The 14,342-nt window shown below is 34.3% G+C and overlaps 1 protein-coding gene across 3 annotated transcripts in view; it reads left to right on the forward strand.

Annotated features, from left to right (window-relative positions):
* MUSK (muscle associated receptor tyrosine kinase) overlaps nt 1–14,342 on the forward strand; it is a 133,655-nt gene that overhangs the window by 102,760 nt on the left and 16,553 nt on the right. For 2 of the 3 annotated variants that reach the window (XM_010365567.2, XM_010365568.2), the window contains one exon: nt 10,910–11,085. In XM_010365567.2, the coding sequence (XP_010363869.1) occupies nt 10,910–11,085 (176 nt within the window). Of the gene's footprint in view, nt 1–4,607; nt 4,872–10,909; nt 11,086–11,749; nt 11,774–14,342 lie in introns of all 3 variants that reach the window. The other variant, XM_010365566.2, reaches the window with a different exon arrangement.

The following is a 14,342-nucleotide window of genomic DNA, read 5'->3' on the forward strand; positions in this document are numbered from 1 at the left end:
GAAAAATTGAACTAGTTGTAAGTATATGGGATAGTGATTTGTCATAATTGACTGCATTCCAATGTGTTAATGTGGTATCAAAAATTCTTAGTTCAAAAAAAAGAAAAAATTCTTAGTCCATTTTTTAATCTAAATATTACTTTAATAATTTGTATTAACAATTTTGGAGCTACTGCCTTAGCAGAGTAAAGTTTATCTAAACTAAAATTAATAAAAGTGCCATTTAATAACCCTTCTTCTAAAAAAACAGGCAGTAGGCCAAATTTGTCCTGTGGGTTGTACTTGCTGACCCCTGCCTTGAAGAATAAATTATATGCAAAGACACTAGGCAGGAAAGAATAGAAACAGTTCCTGTTTGCTTTGAAGGTTGGAAGTAGCATAGAATCTGTCATTACCTTTGTTGGGAATGTTCAAGGAGAGATAAGGCAGTTGCCAAAAAAGGGAAGATTTGTCTGAGTCAGAGGAGAGGTACAGCTGTCAAGTGTGCCTGTGCTAGGGAGGGAGCGAAGTAAGGTGTGGAGTTTCCACCAGAATCATGGGGTTGTCATAACGCAAACATGCCATGGCTGGTCATCTGGAATGCCCTTGAGACAAAGTATTATGTGTTAAAAGGGAGTAGACATCTCCCTCAGAGAAACTTGAAGATAACATTTTAAAATGTTCTATTAAATGTGATTCATACATTTCAAAGCAGAGAGAAATAGGAGTAAGAGGTGCAGTGAGAATTCTTTACCTACTTCCTTTGACCACATAGAGTTGTCTGTTATAAAATAAGTTGAAAAGGAGATGTGAGATCAAATATCCATCATTGCCTCTACAAGAAAAGGAACTTCACTGGAAGAGAAGTCAACTGAGTTTATATTGTAAGGAGGCAAGAGAGGGACTGGCTCCATGTGCAATATTAACTAGCATTTTTAGAAGCTAGTCTGGCTGGTCATTCCGAAATAACCAGCATTCTGTGAATGGATCCCTGTGACCTCTGTCCCACTGTTCTAATGAGCAACAGGACCAGCTGCTTCTAATGTTGCCCCATCAGCAGTCCCACGAACTTCAGGCAGAGAAACAAAACTTTAGCTGGATGTGGAGGGGTCTTGACACTTACAAAAGACAACAGAAGACACCAATGGAAAATTTTTGCATTTAATTTATTCCCCAGTTCTTGCCATGAGCTCCTTTTTAAAATGTTGGAAGTGATAGATTTAGGGGGCTGAGGAACAAAGTGTCCCAATTGGCCTCTGTGTCTTGCATCTAAAATTTGATCACTGTGTAAAATTTAAGGCTTATATTTCTGCACAAGAGGAGAGGAAAAGGAAAAGGAAGTGTTTGAAACACTGAAACTATAACTAGGTAGTTGATAAACAGATTCAGAGATGTATATACACATTTAGATATATAGATAATTTAGATCTATATATCTATCTATCTAAATTTATCTAGATAGTAGTAGTATCTAGATACTACTACTAGGTAGTATCTAGGTCTTATGTGTGTAGTCGGTCTTATGTGTGTCTTACCTTTTAGAGCTAATCTAAGCACCGATATACTACCAAAGCCAAGTCCTTAATCATTCCAGGAACATCATAGAAATGAAATGTGGAAAACTAATAATAATCATATACTTAGTATGGGTATGTTTTTTTCCCAGCACATAAAGGGTTTGTATAGGCTAGTGGTCATCAAGCTGTTAGGAAGAAAAAAGCAAAATTAAAACCAAGATCTTCTCATTTCTATTCAAAACCTATTGTCCTTTTTTCTTTTTCATTTTTATTTTGCATTATATATTTAATGCTGTAAAACTAATGAGAATTCAATACTAGCAGAAATTCAGACAGAGGGATTCATTGTCAGTTGATTGTTAGTAATCCTTATCTCTGAAGCTATTTTCATCAATTTTTTTATGTGTACTTTTTCTTAGTTTCCAGTGTTTTAAAAAAATGTGTTTTGATGCATAAAGGAAACATCATGAATGTGTATTATTTTTTAAAATACTCATAGAAAATGAATACCAGCATCATTGAATAGTTAACACATGACAGCAAAACCTGCATGAATAATTCTCAGCTCAGAGACACTGGGAAATATTTAATTTTTACATGGTGGAGTTTTTTCTGTTACCTATAAAGGGTCACACATGATCGTATTCATCCCCCCTTTATACTGAGATATTACATCAACGTGTGAAGCCATTTTGTAAACCAGTTTGAAATATTGCTGGTCACTACTTATTATATAGTTTCTTAAAGCACAATGTAGAAGCTGGATGGGGATTAATTCCTTTCCTTCCCATCCTAAGAGTCATGGCTGACACCTGTATAATAATGACAGGTTAACAAGAGAAGAGGATAAGAGTCTTCCTCTGTCACCCAGGCTGGAGTGCAGTGGTGCAGTCTCAGCTCACTGCAACCTCCGCCTCCCGGATTCAAGTGATTCTGCTGCCTCAGTCCCCTGAGTAGCTGGGATTACAGGTGCCTGCCACCATGCCTGGCTAATTTTTATACTTTTAGTAGAGACTGGGTTTCTCCATGTTGGCCAGGCTGGTCTCAAACTCCTGACCTCAAGTGATCTGCCCATCTCAGCCTCCCAAAACGCTGGGATTACAGGCGTGAGCCACCATACCCAGCTGAAGCAATCCATTTTTATGCTTAGGTTCGATGAAGTATGAACAACTGTGTAGAAATATGATTAGACACAATATGATCTAATGCTAAAAGGCTGAGTGGGGAAACTAGCCCATCCTGCCTGTTCCGATTTTTCTCAGCCCCCCTGTGCAGCACTCGCACCTCCCAGGTAAGAGGTAGGATCCCTCTGGAATGAGGGTCTGAATTTTTTTATGGTGAGGTGTTATACAGAAAAGCGGGGGGTGGGTAGTGTAAATATTTAGGTGTTATGGTTAGCCTTGAGGAAAAGGCATTCTGATGTCTATGATCTGTCTTGGAGAAGAGGGATTCTAGTGTCTAAGGTTTGCCTCGGGGAAGAAAGAGAGGAGAGACAGGAGGGCAGAAGGTCTGTTTCTGAGGCTGCTTCTTAGGCCTTCACTTTGGGGTGTCATTTACTGAGCCTGAACAACAGCATCCTTGTTTCTGTCTAATTTTCTCTGGGGGTTTTCTCACCTTTACCTTGGGAAAGTTTTCATGGAGTTTTGTGCTTTCTTATTCAAGGCCTTCATTTTAAATATCCCCAACAAACAGAGGGATACAGTAAAAATCATGCTGGATAATTATTAAAGGCTAGTATGAATTAAAGGAAGACTCTATATTACAAAATATTGTTTTAAAGTATAGCTGTGTTTCTTGGAAGTTCATTGTTTCACCTGAATGTAGTATATCTCATTCTAATGAATTTGCTTTAAAGACCTGCCAGCAATGGTTTGTAATTATAGTATTAATTTTTTAAATTCAATTGGGGTCACGTAACAATTTTAAAATTTGACACAAATTCTAACTTGTTTAATTTTCTTACTTTAAATTCTTCATATAAAGACAATGAAAAGCTAAATTCAATAGTTGTACAAATCTAAATAAGAATACAACTTAGGACTTTTCTGTCATTACTAACACTATGGAAGATCTGCTAGAAGGCATAAGACAATACTGAGACCATCACAGTGCCTACACATAATAAGTATTCCACATATGTTTGTCAGGTGAGTATATGAGTTGTTATAATTCCCAGCATTACATTAAGGGAACAAATAGATACGTGAAGAGAGTACCAGCAGCATTTTCCATTCTCCCAATTGTCTTCAGTTATCATAGCAGATAAGTTTTTAATCCTATGTTTGTGCTAGCACTAGCATTTACAGGTTTCTCCCTGATATATGGCCCATGAACACACAATAATCCGAGTTCAGAGTAATTACTTGTATCACTCAACAGAATAGATCATTGAGGCACTGGATGACCAGTTGACTTTCCATGTGATGAGATGTGATGAGAAAACAGCAAAGCTGAAGGTTCTACTTGGCTCCTCTGGAAGCCATATTTCTGCTTTGTCCTCCCTACATCACTTTCTTTTTCTTTAATGGAATTCTGGGAAGATGTGTGAGTGAGAGAATCTGAGTATGGAAGGTGTTGCAAAGATGTAAATGTTGTAAAAAACTAAGGTAAACTACCATAACACATAAATAAACTATGTCCCTAAAGCTGCAAACATTTTAGCTGAGAGCAATTATTATTATGCTCAATTATTTGTTAACCATCATGACGAAATGTCTTCCAGATGCATCTTTGCTTATATCAGCTTCTTTGCAAGAAGTCTGTAAGGTGGCTTAACTAAGAGTAGTCAGCTTCTATTTATAATGTAGAATAATAAAAATACCCAAATCTATTCAGTCCTTTATAGTTCCCAAAGCTTTCCACATCCATCGTCACATTTGGCCTTCTCAATAGCCCTGTGGAGTAGCTAGAGATGATATAATTGCAGCTGGAAATGAAGACCATATTCAAATGGAGCATGTCAACCAATTTGCTAGTACAATTTTCTCCTATTTCTGTGACACAGATGTGAAAACAAACAAAAAAAAAAAAAAAAGAAAGAAAGAAAAGAAAAGCAGAATGAATGCCAAGAAATAGCATGTGATTAGAAATGTTGTTCATTTCTTCTTCCAGTAAACCACAGAAAGATAACAAAGGCTACTGCGCCCAGTACAGAGGGGAGGTGTGTAATGCAGTCCTGGCAAAAGACGCTCTTGTTTTTCTCAACACCTCCTATGCGGACCCTGAGGAGGCCCAAGAGCTACTGGTCCACACGGCCTGGAATGAACTGAAAGTAGTGAGCCCACTCTGCAGGCCAGCTGCTGAGGCTTTGTTGTGTAACCACGTCTTCCAGGAGTGCAGTCCTGGAGTAGTGCCGACTCCTATTCCCATTTGCAGGTAAAATCTCAAAAATAATTCAAAGGAAAAATTCAATTTTTTTATCCGCACAACAGAAAGAGGTTTTGAAAAATGTTGTAATGTGCAACAGTAAAAGGAAAAAAGCTGGTTTTCATCCAAAATAGGAGGTAGTGGCTGGGCGCAGTGGCTCATGCCTGTAATCCCAGCACTTTGGGAGGCCAAGGTGGGTGGATCACTTGAGGTCAGGAGTTCAATACCAGCCTAGCCAACATGGTGAAACCCCATCTGTACTAAAAATACAAAAACTACCCAGGTGTGGTGGTGCACTTGTAATCCCAGCTAGTCGGGAGGCTAAGGCAGGAGAATCACTTGAACCGGCGAGGCGGAGGTTGCAGTGAGCCGAGATTGTACCACTGCACTCCAGCCTGAGTGTTGAGACTCCGTCTCAAACAAAGAAACAAATAGGAGGTAATTAATCAGACAAAATGTCTATCATGTAAATCACTGAAGATAACCTAAAATACAAGTACTTAGAACCTCTAGAAAATGTCATAAATGGTGTAATATTCCATTACTCTTGTTATTGTTCACATTATTATGGTATCCATAAATATCCCAGATTTCTATCAAACGAAAGGAGAAATCTTAAACTAACATGGACCTCATTAGTAAGCCAAGATAGAGAAAATAAAAACTGCACATTATTTGTCAATAAATGAGATCATGCCAAGCATTCCAGAATGTTAAAGTACATGCCATCCAAAAGTCTAAGTTCTGATGCTGCTGCCTCATTTGGGTGGGGTAGGAGGGAATTATACTGTAAATAGATATTTTTTAAAATTCCCATACTTTTTAAATATTGAAATTTATAAACTTATGTTCAATAGAATTATCTTCACCTTTAATTACTCCTTATGTAGAAACAAAAAAAAGAATCAATCTAATTTTTGAGCCAAATAGAACAAAGTTCAAATACTATTAGTTCTGCTTTCTCGATGTGTGTGGTCTTGGCTAAACTTCAGTTTCCTCATCTGCACAGTAGAATTGAGAGGATTAAAGGATAAATCACACTCATGGAGTATGTCAGAAACTAGATAGACATTGTTATTCCTAAATCTTCTGTTGAAGAAACCCCATGAAAACTACCAACACAGCACATTTCCACTATTTTGATAAAACCAGAAACTATTTAAATATTGCAATAATTTTAGGACACTCTCTATTTAGCATATAATAACAACAGTATGGTCATTAAATTAGAGTTCTGTATTCCTCAATTTACTGCAAAGTCTGAGGGTTTGGAGACACTATAAGAGTAATATTATTTGTTTATTCATCTAAGAAGATTGTATTGTGATCAGGCATGTCATCTAAAAATCTCTAGAGACTTCAGCATTGACGGAATACGAAGGGGAAAGAGAAGGAGAGAAAAAGTAAAGTTACTGCAAAAAAAAAAAAAAAAAAAAAAAAGGAAGAGCAGGTGAGGGGCAGTAAAATTTGTTTTAATAGGACTTAAGAAATACTGATGCTATTTCAACTGTCCTTGCAGTTATTTGAAAAAGTAGTGCCTCTGTTAATTATCACTTCTTTAGATTTCTCCTCCTTGGGCTTCTTTATAGGATTCTCCAAAATTGGTTATTTGATGTACTGCTCATCAATGAAAATCCTTTCGCTAGAAAGTAGCACATGTAACCAGCAAAATAAAGTGAGAGTAGATTCTATCAGCTTTATCCTTTAGTACTACTAACATAATGTGTGGTGGCCACGGAACTGTTATCATACTTACACAGTGACACTCAGGCAAATCAGCTCAACACCATGGACAGATGCTTGAGAGAAATAATAATTAGATTAGAAAAATTCTTTGTGTGTGTGACAGCTATTGTGGTTTTCTGATTACACAACCCACAAGACTCCGTTGTATAAAAAAAGAACACACTACTTTCATTGCTAAAACCCAGAGAGTTGGTCACTACTGAGGTGTGTGTTTACTTATGTTTACTTATATCTATATTTCTGTACTCTGAATTCTATTTCATTGATGCTTTCTCTATTTTTGCAGACTTTGGATTTAATTACTGAGTCTTTATAATTAATTTCAATTTGTGCTAAGAATTTCACAGGTTTTCATCTTTTAAAAAATTGTTTACTCATATAATTATTTTTAATTATTATATGTTGACATTGGCAAAATGTTTCTAAATTTTGTATTTAAAAATAACTATAAATTATATAATATATATTAAGTTAATGTTATTATTATATTAATAATATATGTTACTAATATTATATAATATATATTATAAGTTATATAATATATAATATATATTATAAATTATATAACATATATTACATATTATAAGTTATATATTATATAATATTTTATGTTTACATAAAGTATATATCATATATTTTATAATTATATGTTATATAACATATATAACATATATTATGAGTTATATAATTATATTACATAACTTATAAGTTATATAATTATATTATATGTTAATTATTTAACTTATATAATTAATATATAAGATATGTTATGTTGTATAACATATCCCAGTTCAGTTTACATGCATGAGCCACAGATGTTCTTTCTTATATTGAAAATAATTCACCTTTTTTAAAGAAAAAAATCCCTTTCACTGAAATTTTAAATTTATTAGAAAATCATAGTTATTTCCTAAATCTATGTCATTTGCAGTGTACATTTAAAAATGTATTTCTAATTCCCATTGTTACTTAAATAAGTAGTTTTATTGGAAAAATGATATTTTTAAAAATCCTCATCGTCATTTTGTTCCAATTGAAGAAAATGTAATCTAAAAATTTTTACATTTTAATATTTTATAGAGGTTTTCTTTCCTCTGATATATAATTAAAAATAAAAATTGGCATTTATAAAGATGTAGTCTCTTCCATTTACATACAAAATTCATATATTTATGTTCAATCCTTTCTGCTCTTAAATGAGTATTATCTATTTGATCCAATAGTTTAATAGTGATATATCAACATTTTCACAATAATTGTGTTTCTAAGAATGTTTTCTTGCAATTCTGACTCCTACTTTTTGCACCAAGAAATATTAAACTAAAATTGAATTTACTGCTGATAACTGGTAAGTTTGATCTTCATTTTTTTGTTATATCTTTTGAAAAAGTCTCTGTTTGCCTTTATTCATCAAAGTAGTTCAGAAGTTGTCAGCCATTTTATATTCCAACTCTACTTGCTTGTGAGATTTTTTAAAGCATGCTATCACTCATGGTTTTCTAATTATTAGGTTGGTGCAAAAGTAATTGTGGTTTTTCCATTAAAAGTAATGGCAAGAACTGCAATTACTTTTGCCCCAACCTAATATAAGCAGTCATTCAATGATGTGTGCCTCTTTGCATGAATGACATGGAATTTTATTTGTCCAACAAATATTTATTGATCTCCTTCTGGGCTCCAAGTACTACACTAGGCATTTAGGATATATTAATGAACATAATAAACAACTTAAATATAACTTTAGAAGGTGTTAAATGTCATGGAAAAAGAAAAAAGGAATGCTTGGGTAAGGAAGACCGGGAATACCAAAGGAAGAGGAGAAAGTTGTAACTTTAAAAATAAGGTATTCAGGGTAGACCTAATTAAGTTAGCATAATTGTACTGAATCTTCCACACTTGTTCTTTGAAACTTTATCTGAAATTATAAATCATATTTATATTGTTCAATTACATTTTATTTGCATGTGCTCAATTTTTGGAATATTATTCTTAGCTTTTACATTTGATTTCATAATCATATATAAGTAGATACTTGGAGAAGTTTACTATGTTACTTATCATTGATACTCATTGTCATTCATTTCAAATAAAATCTTTCTTTTTCTTAAATTCTTAATTTAAATTCACTTCTTGTTTATTCATCTCTTCTTTACTCATCTCTCATTCAGGTGGAGTAGGTATTTTTCACATATAAAACAAATTCTGTCTTTGTACATATGTGTTTTTGACTGGGTATTTAAGTCTGTGTTAACATAAGTGTTAGCTTTTGCGTTAGTTCTCCTCAAACACTATGGACTCCAACCAATTATTTTCTGGCCATGTTGTAATGAAGAGGAAGCAGAAAGCAATCCTGACTTTTGTTCCTTTGTAAGGAACATTTTCCTCTCTCCAGATTGTAGAAAGATTTCTTTAATTGTTGAGATTCAAAATATTTGTAAAATTCATTTGGGGATAGATTTATTTTGTTTTCTTTCATGTAATATAAAGAATATAAACATAATAGGTAATATGCCCTAAACATTATGCCCTTTTCATCTTAAAAATGTTTTCTTATACCGTATCTTTGATTATTTTCTATTTTTCATGTCTCTGGTTCTCTTGCTGAGAAACACTATTATTTGACTTTGAATTTCTTACTTGCTCCACTTTATCAGTTATTTCACACATTATTTTCATCTGTTTAGCCTTTCTTGCATTCAATTAGGTCCTTTCTTTCCACATTCAATTGAATATTTAGTTCAAATTTGTTTATTTCTTGCAGTGCCATTTGTTTTCTATTTTCAATGAAGATTGTAAGTGTTGGTTTTATTTTTTGTGGTTTCTATTTTCTGTAGTTACTTCCATGTTCAAATTATCCCACTTTTCAGTCTATAGTTCATCTTGATTTGTTTTTTTCTTGTGAAAATCTCTGCTATAGAGGGCATGCTTTAGTGCATGGCAATGAAAACAAAGCAAACCAAAAGTCATTCATTAATGTGTTCTATTTAGAATAAAAAATTTCCCAGGTATTTGCTGCTTCTGCATAATGTGGAATATGGAATTTTTTTCATATGTCCCATATTGATTTTTGCACATTTTATGCTGTCTGCATGCAAAAAAAAAAAATGTGTTTATACAACCCAGGGGTGGAACCAAGATAAGCAACTCTCCTCAGGTCCTTTACCTACTCAGAAGTCTTGAAAGCCCCATTATACTCCCTTCTCCCTCACACCCACCAAGAATTATAAATCCCATTGTTATCTTCATATAAGAATATATTTGCATCTCATCACATTCATATGCACAGTCTTTTATTCTATGCATGCTCCATTAGCTCATATTGGCAAGTTAGGAAAGCAGGAGTGTGGCAATAAGTATTTAAAAAGACATCATTGTGGCATACACACACACACACACACACACACACTCACAATTTCCTCCTCTCTGAATCCTTCACATACTGAATAAAGGACATCTGCTACTATTATGTTTAATTTATTTAATTATCTTTAATTTCCTCTTATTATTAACCCTAAATACCTTAATTTGAAATTAACCAGGTTTTTCCTATGCAGTCTGTCCTATTTTCTATCAGGCTTAAGCAAATACTAATCTGCAAAATTCCAAGTAGTCCAGTTAGTGTTTCTTCAGCCCCTTCACTCATAATACAATATGTAGATGAACATAACAGCTTCATATTCAAACAGATACTACCTTGGCTTTCTCAGATAGAAGCACGCATAGCCATGGGACAGGATTCTGTTCCTCAAAGTAAGGGCTGAGTAAGCACCCACATGCCCTCCTCTAAGCTGTCAGGCAGGCGGTGCTGTTCTGTTTCAGAGGACAAAGCACACAGAGGTCCAGACTACGTTCCTCAAGCCCTGCCCATTAGCCCCAAGATCGTAGAAAAATCTTCCAGGCTGGAAACTGATTGACAATGATCCTGATTTTCAGTAGGTGTGTTTTTTAAACTCTGTATACCTTATTTCTCTACCTGTGTTGTTATTTGAATATGGAGTTGGGAGAAGACATATCAGAGATTCCCAAACTAACACATTGTAAATTTGACGTTTTTTCCCCTAGACTAACATTAATTGTATTTCACAACAAAATGAGAGATCATTTCATCTCATGGGACAGTACACTAGATTTCATGAAATCTCATATTATTTATAGTAAAGACTTTCTTTCATAAACGCTTTTTTCAAAGAACAGACAATTTACTATGATGATGTCTTGAAAAGACAGAATTTAGGCTCTGCCACAAATTTGCTTTAACATGTTATGATTCATCAACTTTTGTTCTCCATATACTATTTTAGAGAGTACTGCTTGGCAGTAAAGGAACTCTTCTGTGCAAAAGAATGGCTGGCAATGGAAGAGAAGACCCACAGAGGACTCTACAGATCTGAGATGCATTTGCTGTCAGTGCCAGAATGCAGCAAGCTTCCCAGCATGCACTGGGACCCTACAGCCTGTGCCAGACTGCCACATTTAGGTAACAAAGAGTTCTCCCAAGACTTTGTAGGTTAAGAGAAATTTACTATTTTGAAGAAACTAAGGTGTGAACTTAAAGCTTCTAACATTTCTAGGCATTTCTAATTTTTTCTTTTTTAGTTCTGCCTTCCTTAGATACCTACTAGTGGAATCCTAATGCTATCCTAATTGCACAGATTAGGATAAAGATTTATTTCATTTGCTCTAAAATAAACAAAACAGCACTTTTAATTACTGCTTGACATTTTAGATTATTTCACAGGGAATCTTATGAGAGCTTGTAACATTTTCTGGAATGTGCAGAAAAATGGCTAAGAAGCATCTCATATTTTGTCAGAAGAGTGGAATAAAGGAATAAAGTCCTTTTTCTTAGCCAAGAAAGCATGCTAAAATAAGACACATGTTTGAAAATGCTGATCTCACAAAATAAAACTGAATTGCTTCATGTTGCTTTAATGAACTCTGTTTGTAAGGAACTATGTTGTTATCCCTAACAGCTGGTGTAATTTCAAAGACCCAATTCTTTCACATTCGAATGCAAAGAATGTTTTCCAGTTGTATATTAAAAAGCTGAAAGAGAACTTGCATTTCCTAGCACTCTCTCACAGACTATGTGAGATATCTGGATGCTCACTTAAAACAAATTTTTATCCTTTCCCCTTCAGATTATAACAAAGAAAACCCAAAAAGTAAGTAATTGTGTTTGTGCCCTTGAAACCTTATGTGTATGTAATTGGATTCATGCATGTGTGTTTACACTCATATTTCCTGATGCCCAGAACAGAAAGTACAGCCCCTCTCAAAGGCTTCTCACCATACTCATCCAGTGTAGAACATGAGGGAAGGTCATGGAAGGTCTCAGTTTGTAACGTTTAATTAGACCGTAGAGAGTACCATATTTAGCGAATCATACAAATACTATCTCCCATCTCCAGGTCGTTAGCCTGTTTTATTTCTTATATGTCTGTAAAGCAAGCCAAATTTAAAAAGTCACCTTTTGATTTTATATTCTTGATTTGGTATAATCTAACTATGTATAGATGAAACCCAACATTTATTGCTTCATTGAGCCAATTCGTGATCTTCATTTGTGACAACAGATCCCTCTTTTGGAGGTTAGGTATTTTTTTAAGACAGCTGATTTCCAGTATAAAGTTTATAGGATCAAATCAAATGGCTCTAAAAAGGTCATCACAAAAATAGGAAATAATTCAAGAAGGTTGCTTGAAAAGGGATGTCCTACAAAATTACTTGTATCAGATAGTGCTTTAACCTGTCAGAATGCAGAAATCCTCAGGATGAAATTAGAAAAGCTTTTCATGTCAATTAACTTCCTCTGGTCTCAGTGTTCTAAGCCTTAAATCACACTTACTTCCTATAATACATATTCCAGCCCTAATCCCCTCTGCACTTGGCTAGGTGCCAGGACTTGATTTTTACCAGCTTGCTTAACGGACCAACACTTAATGTATTAAAAGAAAGAATGTTACTGGTCCTAGTTGAATCACTCAGAGTTATTAAACAAGAAGAGCTATGGAAACCTTAAAAATCTCTTATCCTGGTAGCCTGTCAAATTGTTATTCCCAAATCGAAGGAATAAAAAAAAAATTTTCAATTCTTTGTTATATGAGCAGCCAAAGTTTACTTTGATTGGACTTTGAATTGATTACTCTGCTCTTTGTTATCCATCAATTGTTTACTCAGTCATCCATTCAAACATTCATGGAGGGTTTACTGTGTGGAAGGACCAGACCATTCATCTTAAATTAGACAGGAACAATACACAAAAATCATCCACATTTTTGCCTTTCACACTAATTATAAAGGAATTTTGAGCAGTGCAAACTAGCTACAATAATCAATTTTCTAGTCTTTAAAAAAAGCTTTATGAAATCTTTGATACATGTAAGAAAATGAGCTCCTAATGTCATGAACTGACCATTTAAGTGGAAAATAGGGTAGGGAATGTCTGAAAGTATGCTCCCTGAGTTAAAAGCAATTATTATTAAAAGAGTTGGCTTTAGCAGGTTAATAGTGAAGCAAAGAAAACATCCTTATTAGGCAGTGTCCCATATTTTATAGGAGCGTGTAAAGACCTCAAATATTTTCCAAAGAGTGTCTTGATTTCTGAGTAAACTCTAAAGAATATCACCAGCTCATTTGGAGGGGTCACAAAAGAGCTGTTAATCATTTGTTTATCTTTGTATTATTTTCTTCTTCCTTGAGCACAGGGACTAGAATTTCAGTAGTTTTCTTTTTTTATAATTTCTTTGGCTGAAGTGAAACATCTTTTTGAGCAAGCAATGCCTTTGTGCTAGTTACATTATTTGTCTGCTAAGCAAGGATTACACTATTCCCCTCTTCCGTGAGACTTCACATACTTTACTACAGAAACACTCAGCAGTGAATCTGTCTTCTATTTCAGAGCTTCTGTGGAAAAAAGGATAATCTGTCTTAATCATTGAAATAATGATTTGCTATTCTCTTGAATTCTTTTTCCTTCCGTCTTCGCTCTTTCTATACATATACATGGAGAATGAAGGACCCAATGAATGTACCCAAATCCAAACTGATTATAGTGTGATACATACATTATCTCTCCTAATACTCCCAATAGTTCTACAAAATTAAGTACTATGAATGTCCTCCATTTTACATACAACCCAACATGAGAAAGAGAGATTAAGCAATGTGTCCAATTTTACCCATCTAGTAAGGTGATAAGCCAGAATTTGAACTCAAATCAATCTGATTCTGGCTCTGTCTTCAGAGCCAGAATGTTATACCCCATGCCTTTCTGTTATTACTAACATTTTTAAAAAAATTCTAAGACCGCATGTGTAATAAAGCTTAACTGATTGTTTAACTGGTTCATTCTTGAATAAATACCACTATCTTTTTACATTTGTTTTAATTGATTATTCTTAAGAAGGTCCAATTGATAAAAATTGTATTGTTCACAATTTTAAATCACCCAGGCCTCGTGATGATTCGACTTTTTGTTAACATTTAAATGAATACATGCTTTGTGTCCCAGACCATTTTTCCATAATGATCAGCTACCATTTTGCCCACAAATGAAATCATAAAGTGTCAGTGTCTCTCTGTGTGTGCGTTCGTGTGCGTGTGTGTGTGTGTGTAAAACTCATGCATTATTTCATAATTGAAATGTAGTTTGGGTAATTTTGTGGTAATATTAAAGTTACACGTTCATAGAAAATTGGAGTTTAAAGTAACTTTAACAGGTATTTTATCCAA

The sequence above is a fragment of the Rhinopithecus roxellana genome, chromosome 16 (assembly GCF_007565055.1).
Source record: "Rhinopithecus roxellana isolate Shanxi Qingling chromosome 16, ASM756505v1, whole genome shotgun sequence".
Taxonomy (NCBI): Eukaryota; Metazoa; Chordata; class Mammalia; order Primates; family Cercopithecidae; genus Rhinopithecus; species Rhinopithecus roxellana.